The 18559-nt window shown below is 44.6% G+C and overlaps 1 protein-coding gene across 5 annotated transcripts in view; it reads right to left on the minus strand.

The window, feature by feature from the left end:
- LOC135532833 (inactive ubiquitin carboxyl-terminal hydrolase 54-like) overlaps nt 1-16687 on the minus strand; it is a 31784-nt gene extending 15097 nt beyond the window's left edge. For 3 of the 5 annotated variants that reach the window (XM_064960266.1, XM_064960263.1, XM_064960269.1), the window contains exons 1-3: nt 16556-16687; nt 7368-8251; nt 5595-5687 (exon numbers count right to left, since the gene is read on the minus strand). In XM_064960266.1, the coding sequence (XP_064816338.1) occupies nt 5595-5687; nt 7368-7535 (261 nt within the window). In that variant the 5' untranslated portion in view covers nt 7536-8251; nt 16556-16687. The other 2 variants (XM_064960264.1, XM_064960265.1) reach the window with 2 other exon arrangements.
- Nucleotides 16688-18559: the final 1872 nt, after the last annotated feature.

Genomic DNA, 18559 nt, shown 5'->3' on the forward strand with positions numbered 1-18559 from the left:
ACACACACACACACACACACACACACACACACACACACACTAAAACTGAACAAATTGCAGCAGCTTTAACAGAGTAAAACGTACCATAGTACAACTCCGTCCAAGAGGTTGCGTCTTGGTCAGACGTCTACCGCGGTGTGAGGACAGACGAGGAGTATTACAACAGTTCTACAACTATTACCTCGGCCCTCATTGTTTCACTATAGACTAACTGGGACGCCCCTTTAAGGCTAGAGAGGTGTGTGTGTGTGTGTGTGTGTGTGTGTGTGTGTGTGTGTGTGTGTCACGGTGGCTCTGCTGACTGCAGCAATGCGCCAAGGAGAGTAGAGGGGGACTATACCCTACAGAGAGGGAGGGAGGGAAGGAAAGAGAAAGGAAAGAGGGGAGATATAGAGAGGGGGAGGAGGGAGGTGTGTGTGTGTGTGTGATTGAGCTGAGGGGAAAATTCCTAAGCATCACTCTACTACAGCAAGAGAGGACCGGAGAAATCGACACCACTACCATATTCATCTCTCCCTCTCCCGGTCTCTCCCCTGCTATGTTCCTCTCTCTGGATGAATTTAGACAGGCAGCCCAACTTTGATTCTTTTTCACTAATTTGTATTTTTGACCAACCAGATCTGAAAAAGACCTGATGTGAAAAGGTCTGATGTAATTGATCAAAAGACCAATTAGTGAAAAAATGATCAGAATTGGGCTGCCTGTGTAAACTCTCTCCTACTCACTCCCACTCTCTCAACTGGTACGGAAGGAGGGCCAAGGGGTGGTGAACATTGTGTCGCAAGTTAGGGATGATGTCTAATCAGCAGACAGAATCTGTTCAACTCACAGCAGTTATCTTTACTATAGCCTCACATGTACACCGACCATACTTCATCACCTACAAGCTAGTGTGTGCGTGTGTGTGTGTGCACACTTGTGTGTGTGTGTGTGTGCGTGCGTGCGTGTGTGTGCATGTGTGTGTGTGTGTGTATGTGTGTGTGGCACCCCAGTGTGGGTTCTGCTGTCTCAGCTCTTTCAGTCAGCCAATTAATTACAGAGGCTCAGGAGCACAAACAAATACACCACTACACACACACACACACACACCCTACACGACACACACTTATACGCACACATAGTGCACACCAACAACACTACATTCTACTATGCTACAAAACACGATGTACTCAGACTGACACACATCCCTACACATCCTAAGGCATCTCCCTACACACACCCATCATTAGAACGCATTACTATATACACACCATACGAAATACACACTGTTATGTGTACTGACACCCAGCATCAATAACACATCCACAGTATACTGTAGAACACACACACTCATACGTGCTGTGTGCCACATAGGAGCTAAGGGACTAAACACACAATAGAAATAACAGGTAACTACGACAAATCAAATGAGATGTTATTTGTGACATGCTTCATAAACGACAGGTGTAGACTAACAGTGAAATCCCAACAATGCAGAAAGAAAAAAAATATATATTAATAATAACAGTAGGAATAAATACACAATGGGTAACGGTATCTTGGCTATATACACGGGGTACCAGTACCGAGTCCATGTGCAGGGGTTCAAGGTAATTGAGGTAGATATGTACATATACAGTACCAGTCAAAATTCCCTACTCATTCATGGGTTTTTCTTTACTTTTTACTATTTTCTACATTGTAGAATAATAGTGAATAATTAAAAATGATGGAATCATGTAGTAACCAAAAAAGATTTAAACAAATTAAAATATATTTTATATTTGAGATTCTTCAAAGTAGCCACACTTTGCCTTGATGACAGCTTTGCACACTCTTCGCATTCTCTCAACCAGCTTCATGAGGAATGCTTTTCCAACAGTCTTGAAGGAGTTCCCACATATGCTGAGCACTTCTTGGCTGCTTTTCCTTCACGCTGCGGTCCAACTCCTCCCAAATCATCTCAATTGGGTTGAGGTCAGGTGATTGTGGAGGCCAGGTCATCTGATGCAGCACTCCATCACTCCCCTTCTTGGTCAAATAGCCCTTACACAGCCTGGAGGTGTGTTTTGGGTCATTGTCCTGTTGAAAAACAAATGATAGTCCCACTAAGTGCAAACCAGCTGGGATGGCATAGCAGAATGCTGTGGTAGCCATGCTGGCTAAGTGTGCCTTGAATTATAAATAAATCACAGACAGTGTCACCAGCAAAGCACCCCCACACCATCACACCTCCTCCTCCATGCCTCACGGTAGGAACCACACATGTGGAGTTCATCCGTTCACCTACTCTGCATCTCACAAACACACGGCAGTTGGAACCAAAAATACCACATTTGGACTCATCAGACCAAAGATTTCCACCAGTCTAATGTCCATTGCTCTTTCTTGGTCCAAGCAAGTCTCTTCTTCTTATTGGTGTCCTTTGGTAGTGGTTTCTTTGCAGCAATTCAACCATGAAGGCCTGATTCACACAGTCTCCTCTGAACAGTTGATGTTCAGATGTGTCTGTTACTTGAACTCTGTGAAGCATTTATTTGGGCTGCATTTTCTGAGGCTGTTAACTCTAATGAACTTATCCTCTGCAGCAGAGGTACCTCTGGGTGTTCCTTTCCTGTGGCGGTCCTCATGAGAGCCAGTTTCATCATAGAGCTTGATGGTTTTTGCGACTGCACTTGAAGAAACTTTAAAAGTTCTTGAAGGTTTTCGCATTGACTGACCTTCATGTCTTAAAGTAATGATGGACTGTCATTTCTCTTGGCTTATTTGAGCTGTTCTTGCCATAATATGGACTTGGTCTTTTACAAAATAGGGCTATCTTCTGTATAAAACCCCTACCCAGTCACAACACAACGGATTGGCTCAAACACATTAAGAAGGAAAGAAATTCCACAAACTAACTTTAAAAAAGGCACACCTGTTAATTGAAATGCATTCCAGATGACAACTTCATGAAGCTGGTTGTTTATGTAACAGCGTACGTGTCGGGGGGCTAGGGTCAGTCGGTTATATCTGGAATATTTTCTCCTGTCTTATCCGGTGTCTTGTGTGAATTTAAGTATGTTCCCTCTAATTCTCTCTCTCTCTCTCTCTCTCTCTCTCTCTCTCTCTCTCTCTCTCTCTCTCTCTCTCTCTCTCTCTCTCTCTCTTTCTCTCTTCTCTTGGGAGGACCTGAGTCTAAGGACCATGCCTCAGGACTACCTGGCCTGATGACTCCTTGCTGTCCCCAGGCCACCTGGCCATGCTGCTGCTCCAGTTTCAACTGTTCTGCCCGAGGCTATGGAACCCTGACTTGTTCACCGGACATGCTACCTGTCCCGGACCTGCTATTTTCGACTCTCTCTCTCTACCGCACCTGCTGCCTCTAACTCTGAATGATCGGCTATGAAAAGCCAACTGACATTTATTCCTGAGGTGCTGACCTATTGAACCCTCTACAACCACTGTGATTATTATTATTTGACCCTGCTGGTCATCTATGAAAGGTTGAACATCTTGAAGAATGATCTAGCCTTAATGGCCATGTACTGTTATAATCTCCACCGGCACAGCCAGAAGAGGACTGGCCACCCCTCAGAGCCTGGTTCCTCTCTAGGTTTCTTCCGAGGTTCCTGCCTTTCTAGGGAGTTTTTCCTAGCCACCGTGCTTCTACATCTGTATTGCTTGCTGTTTGGGGTTTTAGCCTGGGTTTCTGTACAGCACTTTGATATATCAGCTGATGTAAGAAGGCCTTTATAAATACATTTGATTGATTGATTGATTGAGAGAATGCCAAGAGTGTGCAAAGCTTTCATCATGGCAAAGGGTGGCTACTTTGAAGAATCTCAAATATAAAATACTTTTTGGTTACTACATGATTCCATATGTGTTATTTCATAGTTTGGATGTCTTCACTATTATTCTACAATGTAGAAAATAGTTGTTGTTTTTTTAAAGAAAAACCCTTCTATAAGTAGCTGTGTCCAAACTTTTGACTGGTACTGTACGTAGGTAGGGATAAAGTGACTAGGCAACAGGATAGATAATAAACAGTAACATCAGCGTATGTGATGAGTCAGAAGAGTTAGTTTGATTCCTGGTTCTTTGGCTTAGTGATGAGCTTGGAGGCCACTGTGGTGTTGAACGCTGAGCTGTCGTTGATGAACAGCATTCTCACGTAGGTGTTCCTTTTGTCTAGATGGGAAAGGGCAGTGCGGAGTGCAATAGAGATCGCGTCATCTGTGGGTCTGTAGAGATTGTGTCATCTGTGGGTCTGTAGAGAATGCGTCATCTGTGGGTCTGTAGAGATTGTGTCATCTGTGGGTCTGTAGAGATTGCGTCATCTGTGGTGTCTGTTGGGTAGGTATGCGAGTGGGTCCAGGGTGTCTGGGATGATGGTGTTGATGTGACCAGCCTTGATATGACCAGCCTTTCAAAGCATTTCATGGCTACAGATGTGAGTGCTATGGAGCAACAGTCATTTAGACTTGGCTTTTTTGGCCACAGAGATGATGGTGGTCTGCTTGAAACATGTCGATATTACAGACTGGGTCAGGGAGAAGTTGAAAATGTCAGTTAAGACACTTGCCAGCTGATCAGCGCATGTTCTGAGCCACATACAGTATCAGCTATGGTCGTCAAAATGTTCAAACGTTTTTTTAAACAATTCCAATCAGGTATTGAATGAATTATAGCACATGAAAACAATTCTTGACACGGACAAATAATGAATGGATTTCAGGTATTTTGGTGGGAATTCGAGTATTATTTAAAAATGATTGTAAAATGTCCCCGTTTTTTCCTTCGAATGCACTCATATGTACATTTTCTAATGGAATCAGGTATTTGTTTTATTTATTTATTTAAAATAAACATATATGTATTAGATTAACATAAAGGGGTGGACCAGGGCTGCAATAGAACAAGGTCCTCTGTCGAGGCCTACCGGCACTCACCTGTCTAGACTGCCTCATGAATGACTGTTGTTGTCACGTTCTGTTGTAATAATTCAACAAGTTTGTCAATAGCAGGACACCCTCAGACTAAAAATCAACACACTTGGCTCTAGATGACACCTATCTATACATACTTGACATTGTTTGTGAGATCAGACATAACAGCACTATAATCCCAGTGATCGTTTTTGGAAGTTGCTTTCATTGAAGCGCGTCTGGTTTGTAAAACACTTCAACTATATCAAAGGATTACTTTTTGCCACATTCCACCAAAAACAAACACACCTCAAAATAAAGTTCACTGCAACGTAAGTGTCGAGATGATGTGTTAAATCCCAGATGAGGCTCGACCGTTCGTATAGATGCGACGGAAAGACGATGTATTCCATTGAGCCCATTTCAGCCAATATCGGGGGCGGGGGGTGTCTGACAGGTTATTGCGAACATTTCCGCGGTTGTAACGTTAACGGGGGGGGGGGGGGGACAGGCAAAAAGCAAGAGTGGGACAGAGACGCGGGAGTTAAATGAAAGCGATCGATGCAGCGAGATTGAAGTGATTGACAAGAGGATTTTGCGCCCCTCAAACACAGGATATAGACGGCTGTATGAGACTGATCCTCAGGTGGGCGGGGCATGCGCCCGTTGCCAGGTACGTAGAGAATTCGCAGAGCTGCAACCTACCTTGAGGGCACAGAAGATGCAGGAGTCTTCCATACACTTGTGAGTGGTCAACTGGCGGAAACTTCTCCGGAAGATATCCAGATGCCACAGAACCTAAAGGCGAGAAATAAATCCGCGTTATATATTTACATTTTTGACATATTGGACATGTTTACATTTTGAAGAGGAGGCATGTAACCTCGAGGTCAGGCCGGCAAACGAAGGGTTGACGGTTCGAATCCCAGGTGGTGAACATTTGGTGGGATGCGAGTCGGGTATTGTGGCAGCGAAAAAAGAATCCTAAAAAGTATTCAAATTAAGACATTCAATCGTATTCAAAAAGTGTGTGTGAAAGGGGGGGTGACAGTGCATGCCCTCCTCCTCCATCCCTCCTTAGTTTATTTATGATTAATCAGCTCCCAGCTGTGAAACATCACTACAGCGGACAGAGAGAGGACATACTCTACCTCCATCCTTTGCTCTCTCTCACCTCTCTCCTCTCTCTCCTCCCTCTCTCACCCACTGTCTATTTCTACCTCTCTCTCTCTCTCTCTCTCTCTTTCTGTCTCTATCTTTCTCTTCCTTTCTTTCTTTATTTCTGTCCCTGTATCTCTCTCTCTCTCTCTCTCACCATCTCATCACCGAATCATTGCTCCCCAGGGACTCAGAGAGTGAGATATCACTGAGAATGACAGTCTAGCACAGCTACACTACCGTTCAAAAGTTTGGGGTCACTTAGAAATGTCCTTGTTTTTTGAAAGAAAAGCACATTTTCTGTCCATTAAAATAACATAAAATTGATCAGAAATACAGTGTGGACATTGATAATGTTGTAAATGACTATTGTAGCTGGAAACTGATGGTTTTTAATGGAATATCTATCTACATAGGCGTACAGAGGCCCGTTTCCAGCTACAATAGTCATTTACAACATTAGATATTAGATATGGAAACGGATGGTTTTTAATGGAATATCTATCTACATAGGCGTACAGAGGCCCGTTTCCAGCTACAATAGTCATTTACAACATTAACAATGTCTACACTGTATTTCTGATCAATTTTATGTTATTTTAACAAAAAACATTTTTTTTTTGCTTTTCTTCCAAAAACAAACACATTTCTAAGCGACCCCAAACTTTAGAAAGTAGTGTATACACTGACCAGGTGAATCCAGGTGAAAGCTATGATCCCTTATTGATGTCAGTCAGTGTAGATGAAGTGGAGGAGTCAGGTTAAAGAAGGGTTTTTAAGTCTTGAGACAGTTGAGACATGGATTGCATATGTGCGCCATTCAGAGGGTGAATGGACAAGACAAAAGATTTCAGTGCTTTTGAACAGGGTATGTTAGGAGGTGCCAGACGCACCGATTTCAAAACTGCAACACTGCTGGGTTTTTCACGCTCAACAGTTTCCCGTGTGCATCAAGAATGGTCCACCACCCAAAGGACATCAAGCCAACTTGACACAACTGTGGGGAGCATTGGAGTCAAAATGGGCCAGCATCCCTGTGGAACCCTTTCAACGCCTTGCAGTCCATGCCCCGACAAATTGAGAATGTTCTGTACACTCAGTATATGTATGTATGTATGTATGAATGTATGTACGTACGTACGTGTGTATGTATGTATGTACTGTATGTGTGTGTGTATGTATGTGCATGTGCGTGTGCGTGTGTGTGTGTGTGTGTGTGTGTGTGTGTGTGTGTGTGTGTGTGTGTGTGTGTGTGTGTGTGTGTGTGTGTGTGTGTGTGTGTGTGTGTGTGTGTGTGTGTGTGTGTGTGTGTGTGTGTACCTGCAGGGCACTGTTTAAAAAGCAGCTGTTCTGTCCAGGTTCATTGCTCAGGCCTTTACTCGGGGCGAAGGAGGCCATAGTCCGCGGAGTCGTGATCAGGCCCTGTAGCCCTCCACCGGGACTCCCGCTGCCACCGCCCGACGCAAAGTAGTTCCTCTTCCACGACATCACTTCCTGCTGGGCGCTTCCATCACCACAGAAACACAGGGAGGGGGGCGGGGGCGTGAGATGGAACAGCGTGTTCTAAGTTACTCCCATTAGAGAGGGAGCGGGACTGAGAGAGAAATAAAGAGAAGAGATCAAAAGATGGGGAGAGAGCTGCGGTCTCTTTCAGGTCTCTTTCAGGTCTCTTTCAGGTCTCTTTCAGGTCTCTTTTAGGTCTCTTTCAGGTCTCTTTCAGGTCTCTTTCAGGTCTCTTTTAGGTCTCTTTCAGGTCTCTTTCAGGTCTCTTTCAGGTCTCTTTCAGGTCTCTTTCAGGCCTCTTTCAGGTCTCTTTCAGGTCTCTTTCAGGTCTCTTTTAGGTCTCTTTCAGGTCTCTTTCAGGTCTCTTTCAGGTCTCTATCAGGTCTCTTTCAGGTCTCTATCAGGTCTCTTTCAGGTCTCTATCAGGTCTCTTTCAGGTCTCTTTCAGGTCTCTATCAGGTCTCTTTCAGGTCTCGTTCAGGTCTCTATCAGGTCTCTTTCAGGTCTCTTTCAGGTCTCTATCAGGTCTCTTTCAGGTCTCTTTCAGGTCTCTTCCAGGTCTCTTTCAGGTCTCTTTCAGTCTTGACTGGCGGGTGTCCGCAGTCCTTTACTTCCGCGGTCTTTAACTGTTCTGCTGATATTCTGTGTCCGGGGTCTTTTATTCCTCAGTGTCCCCCGGCTCTTCTTTTGTCTCACGCTGCCTGCAAGAGACAAACCACACAACACAATCAGCCCAGGGGTTAGCTAGATCTCTAATAAAACACACGTTCACAGTGTACAGGCCTACTCCATCGTAGCAACATTGTACCTCCGCAAAAGAGCACCGAAGTCTCCAATGTATACCATGATACTCACAATATTGTAGCTTGCAAATTGTCCTGAAAGTTAGAGAAGAACACTGAGTATAGTGCTGTACTGTACTGTAGACAGATTTGTGTCAGACGACTGTAGTGATAAGCTGTCTGTTATGTCATTATTAGGACAGTTTTATCTGAGCCTTATTTTGGAGCAATATTACTCTCCGCGTGTGAATGTCAGTGCACATGCCTGAATGGTTGAGTGTGTACTGTTACGGTCGCTGCCACTTTGTGTGTGCGTGTGTTTTTGGTTTTACTACCTTGTGACCAGCATTCCTCACAAGGGTAGTAAAACAAGGAAAATTCGGACAAGTGGGGACGTTTTGCCGGTCGCCACAAGGAAAAAAGGCTATTTTCATCTTAGGGGTTAATTTTAGGGTTAGGGTTACAACTCGGGTTAGGGTTAGAGGTTAAGGTTAAGGATAGAGTTAAGTTAAGGGTTAGGGCGAGTGTTAGGTTTAGGGTTACGGATTAGGGAAAATAGGAATTTTGAAAGGAAATCAATTGTTGGTACCCCACAGGGATAGTAAAACAAATGTGTGTGTGTGTTGCGTGTGTGTGTTGCGTAACAGACTGGTCAGTAGTGGAGCCGCAGTGCACCCCCCCCCTCCTCCCCCCGTTGCCGTGCTGCCATAGCGACCCCTTGGCAACGGTCCAGAGGGCACAGCGATGCTGCGGTGTACGGGTGGTGTGTGTGTGTGTGTGTGTGTCTGTGTGTGTGTGTGTGTGTGTGTGTGTGTGTGTGTGTGTGTGTGTGTGTGTGTGTGTGTGTGTGTGTGTGTGTGTGTGTGTGTGTGTGTGTGTGTGTGTGTGTGTGTGTGTGTGTGTGTGTGTGTGTGTGTGTGTGTGTGTTTGTGTAAGATGGCGTGGGCTGTCTCTATAGCGATGGCTACAGCAGGACACAGTCACGGGCATTAAAAGAGATACAGTGTGTTCCCTCCGGACAGTCACTCTGCTGTGCTTAGTGTACGGTTAACAACCCTACATCATCTACAGGACATAAACACCAAAACTATGTTTGTCTATGTTGATTGGAGCAAGGAGCATATCACTCTCTCCTACTGTAATTATACTGTATTATTTGGGGTGAAAATGAGAGAGGAACACGGGGGGGGGGGGGGGTCAAAACAGGGAAATGTACAGAGAAGCAGAGGGAGGGGGAGAGAGAAATCCTCTCTTACATAACCCCTCTCCCCTGGTGATCATGAGAAGCACGGCCTGCTGTAAACAACCCTCCAATCAACAGCCTGCTCACGACGTCCTGATCCCACAGCACTGGACAGCCTAAAACACACACACATAGAGAGGGAGAGAGAGAGAGAGAGAGAGAGAGAGAGAGAGAGCGATAGAGAGAGAGAGAGAGAGAGAGAGAGAGAATCTAGAGATAGATTTATATTGGATTTGTGTGATGTTCATGTCCCCATTGACATTTTACTCAAAAGAACAACAACATCCAGTACTGAACTGATGTGATTCTTGTGTGTGTGTGTGTGTGTGTGTGTGTGTGTGTGTGTGTGTGTGTGTGTGTGTGTGTGTGTGTGTGTGTGTGTGTGTGTGTGTGTGTGTGTGTGTGTTCATTTTCTCGGCTAGTTACCATGGAAATAGGCCAAGCTGCAGGCACGTGGGGGAAAAGCCGAACCATGTGCTGTGCAGCACACTAGTCTGCACTGGTCCAACACACACGCGCACACACACACACACACACACGCGGCCAGAGCCTGAACCTGGTGGTGATGGTGGTGATGTGTATTGATGGCTGAGAGTTCCTGGCAGCCAGGGTGAGTCAGCGTATTACTAATATTCAATCAAACTCTAAGACCCTGTGATCCAGCACCATGAACACGCAATGCCCTACTCTACACGACCCATATTGGTCACTACACCATTGATGTGTTCCAGTTCTCCCCCTCTCCCTCTTTTCCTCTCCTTCTCACTGTAGTAGTTGATGGAGGCTGGTGACACCACAGGCCAGCACAGTGAAAGACAATCTACTGTCCACACACACAATGGCCTCCCTTCCAGCTGACTGCACCGCACACACACAACCACCCCTAACAACAAAAACAACAACAAAGATAACAACAACAAAAACAACCGCTGGTCACTCAGGCGGGTCACTCGAGTAACAAATAACACAAGTTAGCTACTGAGAGTTGCATTGCATTGTAAAGTCTTAAAGCCTGTCTCTATTTGTATCCCCCTTTCCTGCCCTCCCTCTCTCTCTCTCTCTCTCTCTCTCTCTCTCTCTCTCTCTCTCTCTCTCTCTCTCTCTCTCTCTCTCTGGCTATCCTCCCACACTGCTTCCAGGCCGGGATCCAATCCAATCAGCGCTAGATCCTTGTTACAGCTCCCTTGACATTTAAAGATGATTTCTGATTGAGCCGACATGTGAAGTGTTTAGCGCGAACGCGGAACATTGCCTTTAAAAGGTGCATAGTCAAGTGACAAAAATATCAGGAAACAAAACACACAGCCTGATCCACGTCAAAATGTCTTACTGTTTAAAAAAAAAAAAATACATTTGTTTACATTTTCTAACATGACCATTATCTCACTTTCTGAGTTTCTCTCAACAAGAATGCATTCAGCCAAAATGTGTCTACTTCATTTAACCCTAACTCTCTGAATCACAGCAATGCGGAGAGCTGTGTTAAGGTCTACAGCACCCAGGAGTAGTTGTTTCAGAGTTAAATGCCTTGCTCAGGGGCAGAACAGCAGATTTGTCCTCCTTGCCAGGTCGGGGATTCAAACTAGCAACCTTTTGGTTACTGACCAAACGGTCTTAACCACTAGGCTGCCTGTCGCCGGAAGAGAGAACGTTCCAGAAAGAATTTGCATGCTTGATTGAACGCCTTTTCACTATGCAGGTGGGTCTATGAGTTTAGTGCAGAGGTTCTGTGGCCGGATCTCAAAATATTACGAAATATATTCAGTACCAGTCAAAAGTTTGGACACCAACTCATTCAAGGGTTTTTCTTTATTTTACTATTTTCTACATTGTTGAATAATAGTGAAGACATCAAACTATGAAATAACACATATGGAATCATGAAGTGACCAAAACAGTGTTAAACAAATCACAATTTGAGATTCTTCAAAGTAGCCATCCTTTGCCTTGATGACAGCTTTGCACACTCTTGGCATTCTCTCAACCAGCTTCATAAGGTAGTCACCTGGAATGCAATTCAATTAACAGGTATGCCCTGTTAAAAGTTCATTTGAGTAATTTCATTCCTTCTTAATGCGTTTGAGCCAATCAGTTGTGTTGTGACAAGGTAGGGGTGGACAAAAGGAAAACCTCTTGGCAAATATTACCCGCAAAACACCAGTCTCAACATCAACAGTGTAGAGGCGACTCCGGGATGCTGGCCTTCGAGGCACTGCCAATGTGCCATTGGAATACAGGAGTGATGGTTGCTGATAATGGGCCTCTGTACGCCTATGTAGATATTCCATAAAAAATCTGCCGTTTCCAGCTACAATAGTCATTTACAACATTAACAATGTCTACACTGTATTTCTGATCAATTTGATGTTATTTTAATGGACAAAAAGTGATTTTCTTTCAAACATAAGGACATTTTTAAGTGACCCCAAACTTTTGAACGGTAGTGTATATATACATATATATATATATATATATATATATATATATATATATATATATATATATATATATATATATATATATATATATATATATATATATATATATATATATATATTAACAATATTAATAACAACAGATTAAAATACTTTAGGCCAAAGGATCAGTGGAATAAGTTTATAGTGTGTAATACAATACAATACAATTTATATTCAATATCTACAGTACAATTACAATTCTTACATCTACAATTCTTAACCCTGGGCAACATGGGCCTGAGAGGCTTCCAGGAATATTGGTATCCACAGTACTACATCAATTATCAATTTATAAACTCAATACTATTCCCCAAAATGTATTTGACATAAATGCACTGTAATTTAAGATTCAAAACTGCAAAGTGTTCTCTCTGCCTTATGGTAAAATGTACAGATTTGCAGGATATTATACTATATGGCAAAAAGTATGTGGGCACCTGCTCTTCAAACATCTCATTCCAAAATGATGGGTATTAATATGGAGTTGGTCCCCCATTTTCTGTTATAACAGCCTCCACTCTGCTGGGTGTTGGAAAATTACTGCGGGGACTTGCTTCCATTCAACCACAAGAGCATTAGAGAGGTCGGGCACTGATGTTGGGAGATTAGGCCTGGCTCGCAGTCGGCGTTCCAATTCATCCCAAAGGTATATGATGGGTTGAGATCAGGGCTCTGTGCAGGCCAGTCATATTCTTCCACTCCGATCTCGATCAACCATTTCTGTATGGACCTCGCTTTGTGCAATTGTCATGCTGAAAAGGGAAAGGGCCGTCCCCAAATTGTTGCCACAAATTTGGAAGCACAGAATTGTCTAGAATACCATTGTATGCTGTAGTGAATCATCACGCATTTCCACTGCTCCAGAGTCCAATGGCGGCGAGCTTTACACCACTCCGATGCTTGATATTGCACATGGTGATCTTAGGCTCGTGTGCGGCTGCTCGGCCATGGAAACCCATTTCATAAAGCTCCCGACAAACAGTTATTGTGCTGACGATGCTTCCAGAGGCAGTTTAGAACTCGGTAGTGAGTGTTGCAACAGAAGACAGACCATTTTTGCGCGCTACGTGCTTCAGGACTCAACGGTCCCATTCTGTGAGCTTGTGTGGCCTACCACTTCGCGGCTGAGCCTTTGTTTCTCCTAGACGTTTCCACTTTACAATAACATCACTTACAATAATTGACCAGGGCAGCTCTAGCAGGGCAGAAATTTGAAAAACAGACTTTTTGGAAAGGCAGCATCCTATGACGGTGCCACGTTGAAAGTCCCTGACCTCTTCAGTACGGGCCATTCTACTGCCAATGTTGATCTATGGAGATTGAATAGCTGTGTGCTTGATTCTATACAAATCCACTCATTTGAAGGGGGGTTCACATACCTTTGTATATATAGTGTATTTTTAAAGTTGCAACAACAAGAAATCTCACTGCCCCAAGAAAAAATGTATAGAATTGTAGGAAATTAGCTTGAAAACTGCTACATTTTCTCTCCAAATGCCAAGATGCGGGCCTTTTAAATGTTCTTTCTCCGGGCCCGAAACTTGAGGCATGTTCCTCTGCCCAGGCATTGCTGATACCTGCCAGACCTTACAACACCCGGATAGGTATTTTTTTAAGTATCAGCTAACCACATCACATGTTACAGCGATATGTCAGTCGATGACGTGGCATGCAACCATTGGTTTACGCACGCAACGTCTAAGCAGGGGAACGTGACCACGGTTTGCCCAGCCATGCACTGCTGATGTCATAGTAAAAATCCTTGTAGGCTATTTCGTTTGCACTTGAGTTGTGTTCTGATTATGAGGGGTTTCCTGATGAATTTCCTATCACAAAAGGAGTCCCCCACCCCAAGAAGTTTGAGAATCTCTGGTCTAGCCCACAGGCCAGTGTTTGCTTTAGGTGAATCTACTTGATTGATTGATTTTCAAGATGTTAGCATTTTGCTCTTTGGAGCCCAACAAGAAAAGGAAACAACTAGAGTTGGATTCCCAAATGGCCTGACTCCTAGGTCTCTTTCTTAAACTCTGCTCCGCTGAAACACTTTATTCTCTCTCTCGTTCTGACCTCTGTTCTCCCTTCTCATCAGTTCCTTCATCCATCTTTTTGTCTCTCTCTCTCTCTCTCCCTTTCCTTAAGTCTCCCTATCTCAAGTCTCTCCGTACTGACACACACACGCATGCGCCGTAACTGGGTTATAGCCTCAAATAGCACTGGTTGACAACGGGGAGAACCCAGAGTTCATTCTTCCCACTCTCTCTCTTTCTCTCTCTCTCTCCCTTTCCCTCGCCCTCTCTCTCTCTCTTTCTTCGGTAATTCTCAGAGGTTTGCTGGCTAGGATCCTCTCTCTCTCTTTCTCTCTCTCAGTAATTCTCTAGAACCAGCCCCCCCCCCCCGTGAAGCTCTATTCAGACACTACATACGGAACACTCCGTTTTTAGAACATTTCATTCATAGAACAAGAACAGCCCCCCTCCCCCTTAAATTCTATCTATTTTGAATTCATACCCAGACACACACACAGCTTCAGAGTGGACTCACAAGTAGAGAGTTAGGCCAATGTCAAGCCTGCCTCTCAGGACATCCCGTACTTTCACAATGAACTCTCACTATTAAGTAGTAGTTCTATTGACTCCGGGTAAATGCATTGAACTGTTATTGGTCAAAGTAGCCGATGCAGGAGTCACTAACACGGCGCGCGCGTGTGTGCGTGCATGTGTGTCGTGACTCGCGCGTGTGTATATACATATGGATGCGTGTGACAGAGAGTAGAAGAATGATCTAAGACTGAACCCCCCCCCCCCCCCTTTCAAGGTCATTCCCCCCAGCTTATACACTATGCACTTTACTCTACCTCATGAAAACACTCACACGCACATATTATCAGGCACGTGCACGTGCACGTGCACGTGCACACAGACCTTCTATGAGGATGATAAAAAAGGCTGAGAATATAAGAATATGTTAATATATTCTCTTACATAATGTAATTCAAACGCACACTAAACCTCGCACGTTCTACTATTCACAGATTAGGGGGAGGGAGGGATAAAGAGGGACAGAGAGAGAGAGAGAGAGAGAGAGGGTCTAGGAAGGAAGGAAGGAAGGAAGGAAGGAAGGAAGGAAGGAAGGAAGGAAGGAAGGAAGGAAGGAAGGAAGGAAGGAGAGTGAATGAAAAATTAGACACCTCTCCTCCTGTCCTCTCCCCATTCCCCTTCGCCTCCTGTCCTCTCCCCATTCCCCTTCTCCTACTGTCCTCTCCCCATTCCCCTTCTCCTCCTGTCCTCTCCCCATTCCCCTTCTCCTCCTGTCCTCTCCCCATTCCCCTTCTCCTCCTGTCCTCTCCCCATTCCACTCCTCCTCCTGTCTTCTCCCCATTCCCTTTCTCCTCCTGTCCTCTCCCCATTCCCCTTCTCCTCTATCCCCCTGTCCTTTCCTCCAGCAATAACCAACAATAAGCCAAAACCAGCCTATAAGGATTTAACTACAGTCTCCAAACCAAAGTCGAATTCCATCAGTTCTACCTGACCACATATTTCTCTTCAACCCACTGTCTGTCTGCTAACTGCTACCACTCTGTTCTGCTGAGTGGGAGCGTGAGAGAACGAGAGAGAGAATGTCAGAGAGAGCCATGCTTGGTCCAGACCGCAGCAGGGTGTCAGAACATGCATTGTAAAGAGCTGTGTGTGTGTGTGTGTGTGTGTGTGTGTGTGTGTGTGCGTGTGCGTGTGTGTGTGTGTGTGTGTGTGTGTGTGTGTGTGTGTGTGTGTGTGTGTGTGTGTGTGTGTGTGTGTGTGTGTGCTCGCAGCAAGGGTGTCCTCGGTGCTGGTATGAAGAGTAACAGCCAACATCATCTATCATAGAGACCAAACCGCAGCGGTAAATCAATACCGGGGCTGCGTTGGCTTTCTATCAACAAGTCACCAGGGCCGTTAACGGCTAACACAAACCAGCTGTAATAAAATATAATAACCTAACGGAAAGGTTTATAAGCAAGTTCCAATAATCGGTGTAAAGCATTAGGTATTTATACAATATCTACCAACTCTGAAAGTGTCAATCTGGTCCTCAGAATCTCCCCTGTTCTAAAATGATGGTAATGATGCACAAAGCTACACTCGTGGAGATGCTGATGCTGCCCGTGTGTTTGTGTGGGTGCCTCTGAGCTACCTGCGTAAAGGCCATCGATTACATCCATTTCAACCATATGAACCATGCAGCGCTGCGTAATAAACACTGGAGAGAGATAGAGAGAGAGAGAGAGAGAGAGAGGGAGAGAGAGAGAGAGAGAGAGAGAGAGAGAGAGTTAGAGAGAGAGAGAGAGAGAGAGAGAGAGAGAGAGAGAGAGAGCAAAACCTACGCACAGTAGATGACATCTGGCCGCGCGGAAGCACGCACATCCTTTCGAACTGACTTTGCCGCGTGCGTTCTTTACTGGTGAATGAGTACCCAGTGTCCCTGCCTTAATCTCTCATAGATGGAGTTTAAACTGTGCGTGCTCACCTCGGGTCCCGTTCGTGTCCCGTTCAGTCAGGTCTCGTGCTGTCCCGGTAAAAAAAAAGAACGAGAGAGAGGAGAGGGAGAAGAGGAGAGGCGCTCAATCCAACCTTCCATCCAGTGCTGCGGCCGCGGCACCCTGCTCTCGCGATAGCTGGCCGGTTTTCACGAGCTCACTTACAGTGAGTGACGTCAGACTGTGGGAATTAATAGCTCCTTTGCAGCCCTCTACCGGTCAATGAGCGGAACTGCCTTGGTGATAATGTACCAATTACGTCATGGCAATAGCTACTGTAGCAGAGCAGACCTGAATTCCAATGTGTTGAGGGGATAATGATAAATTGCAAATAAGCAGAGTTCCTCAGCCAGGATTTCTGTACAGGGAAAGGTTTATTGGATAAAATACAGAGTTTACTAGAAACATCAGGTGTGTCTATAATGTCTGCAGTATCTAGGCTACATGTTCAACTGTCCAGGTTATTGTCATATCATCTTCATCACTTTCTTCTCCACCTTCATCATCACATCACCTTATCTACTTGGATTGTTGCTACTTGACTTCTCGTTGAGATTTGTGGGGTTATTGGTGTGTTTTGTATTATACCGTGTTTGCGAGACATTCTATTTTACTGCAGGAGTTGGTGACAGAAGGATTTCCCTGCCTCTGCCATAACGCCTGCAAATCTGTGTCCGTGGCCAATAAACGTTGATTTGATTTGATCATCCCCATCCTCTTCTGTCTCTTTTCCCTTCAGCCATTTATGTTTCACGCAAATAAATCAGATCACATTGCATTTGTCACATGCGGCGACATCTGCGTGTGTCTACATCAGTGTGTGTCTACATCGGTGTGTGTCTACAGTACATCAGTGTGTGTCTACATCAGTGTGTGTCTACATCAGTGTGTGTCTACAGTACATCAGTGTGTGTCTACAGTACATCAGTGTGTGTCTACAGTACATCAGTGTGTGTCTACATCATTGTGTGTCTACAGTACATCAGTGTGTGTCTACAGTACATCAGTGTGTGTCTACATCAGTGTGTGTCTACAGTACATCAGTGTGTGTCTACAGTACATCAGTGTGTGTCTACAGTACATCAGTGTGTGTCTACAGTACATCAGTGTGTGTCTACAGTACATCAGTGTGTGTCTACATCAGTGTGTGTCTACATCAGTGTGTGTCTACAGTACATCAGTGTGTGTCTACATCAGTGTGTGTCTACAGTACATCAGTGTGCGTCTACATCAGTGTGTGTCTACAGTACATCAGTGTGTGTCTACAGTACATCAGTGTGTGTCTACATCAGTGTGTGTCTACAGTACATCAGTGTGTGTCTACAGGACATCAGTGTGTGTCTACAGGACATCAGTGTGTGTCTACAGTACATCAGTGTGTGTCTACATCAGTGTGTGTCTACATCAGTGTGTGTCTACATCAGTGTGTGTCTACAGTACATCAGTGTGTGTCTACATCAGTGTGTCTACATCAGTGTGTCTACATCAGTGTGTGTCTACAGTACATCAGCGTGTGTCTACATCAGTGTGTCTACATCAGTGTGTGTCTACAGTACATCAGTGTGTGTCTACATCAGTGTGTGTCTACATCAGTGTGTGTCTACATCAGTGTGTGTCTACATCAGTGTGTGTCTACAGTACATCAGTGTGTGTCTACAGTACATCAGTGTGTGTCTACAGTACATCAGTGTGTGTCTACAGTACATCAGCGTGTGTCTACATCAGTGTGTGTCTACAGTACATCAGTGTGTGTCTACAGTACATCAGTGTGTGTCTACAGTACATCAGTGTGTGTCTACAGTACATCAGTGTGTGTCTACATCAGCGTGTGTCTACATCAGTGTGTGTCTACATCAGTGTGTGTCTACATCAGTGTGTGTCTACAGTACATCAGTGTGTGTCTACAGTACATCAGTGTTTGTCTACAGTACATCAGTGTGTGTCTACATCAGTGTGTGTCTACATAAGTGTGTGTCTACATCAGTGTGTCTACA

The sequence above is a fragment of the Oncorhynchus masou genome, unplaced genomic scaffold (genome assembly GCF_036934945.1).
Source record: "Oncorhynchus masou masou isolate Uvic2021 unplaced genomic scaffold, UVic_Omas_1.1 unplaced_scaffold_2054, whole genome shotgun sequence".
Classification (NCBI taxonomy): Eukaryota; Metazoa; Chordata; class Actinopteri; order Salmoniformes; family Salmonidae; genus Oncorhynchus; species Oncorhynchus masou.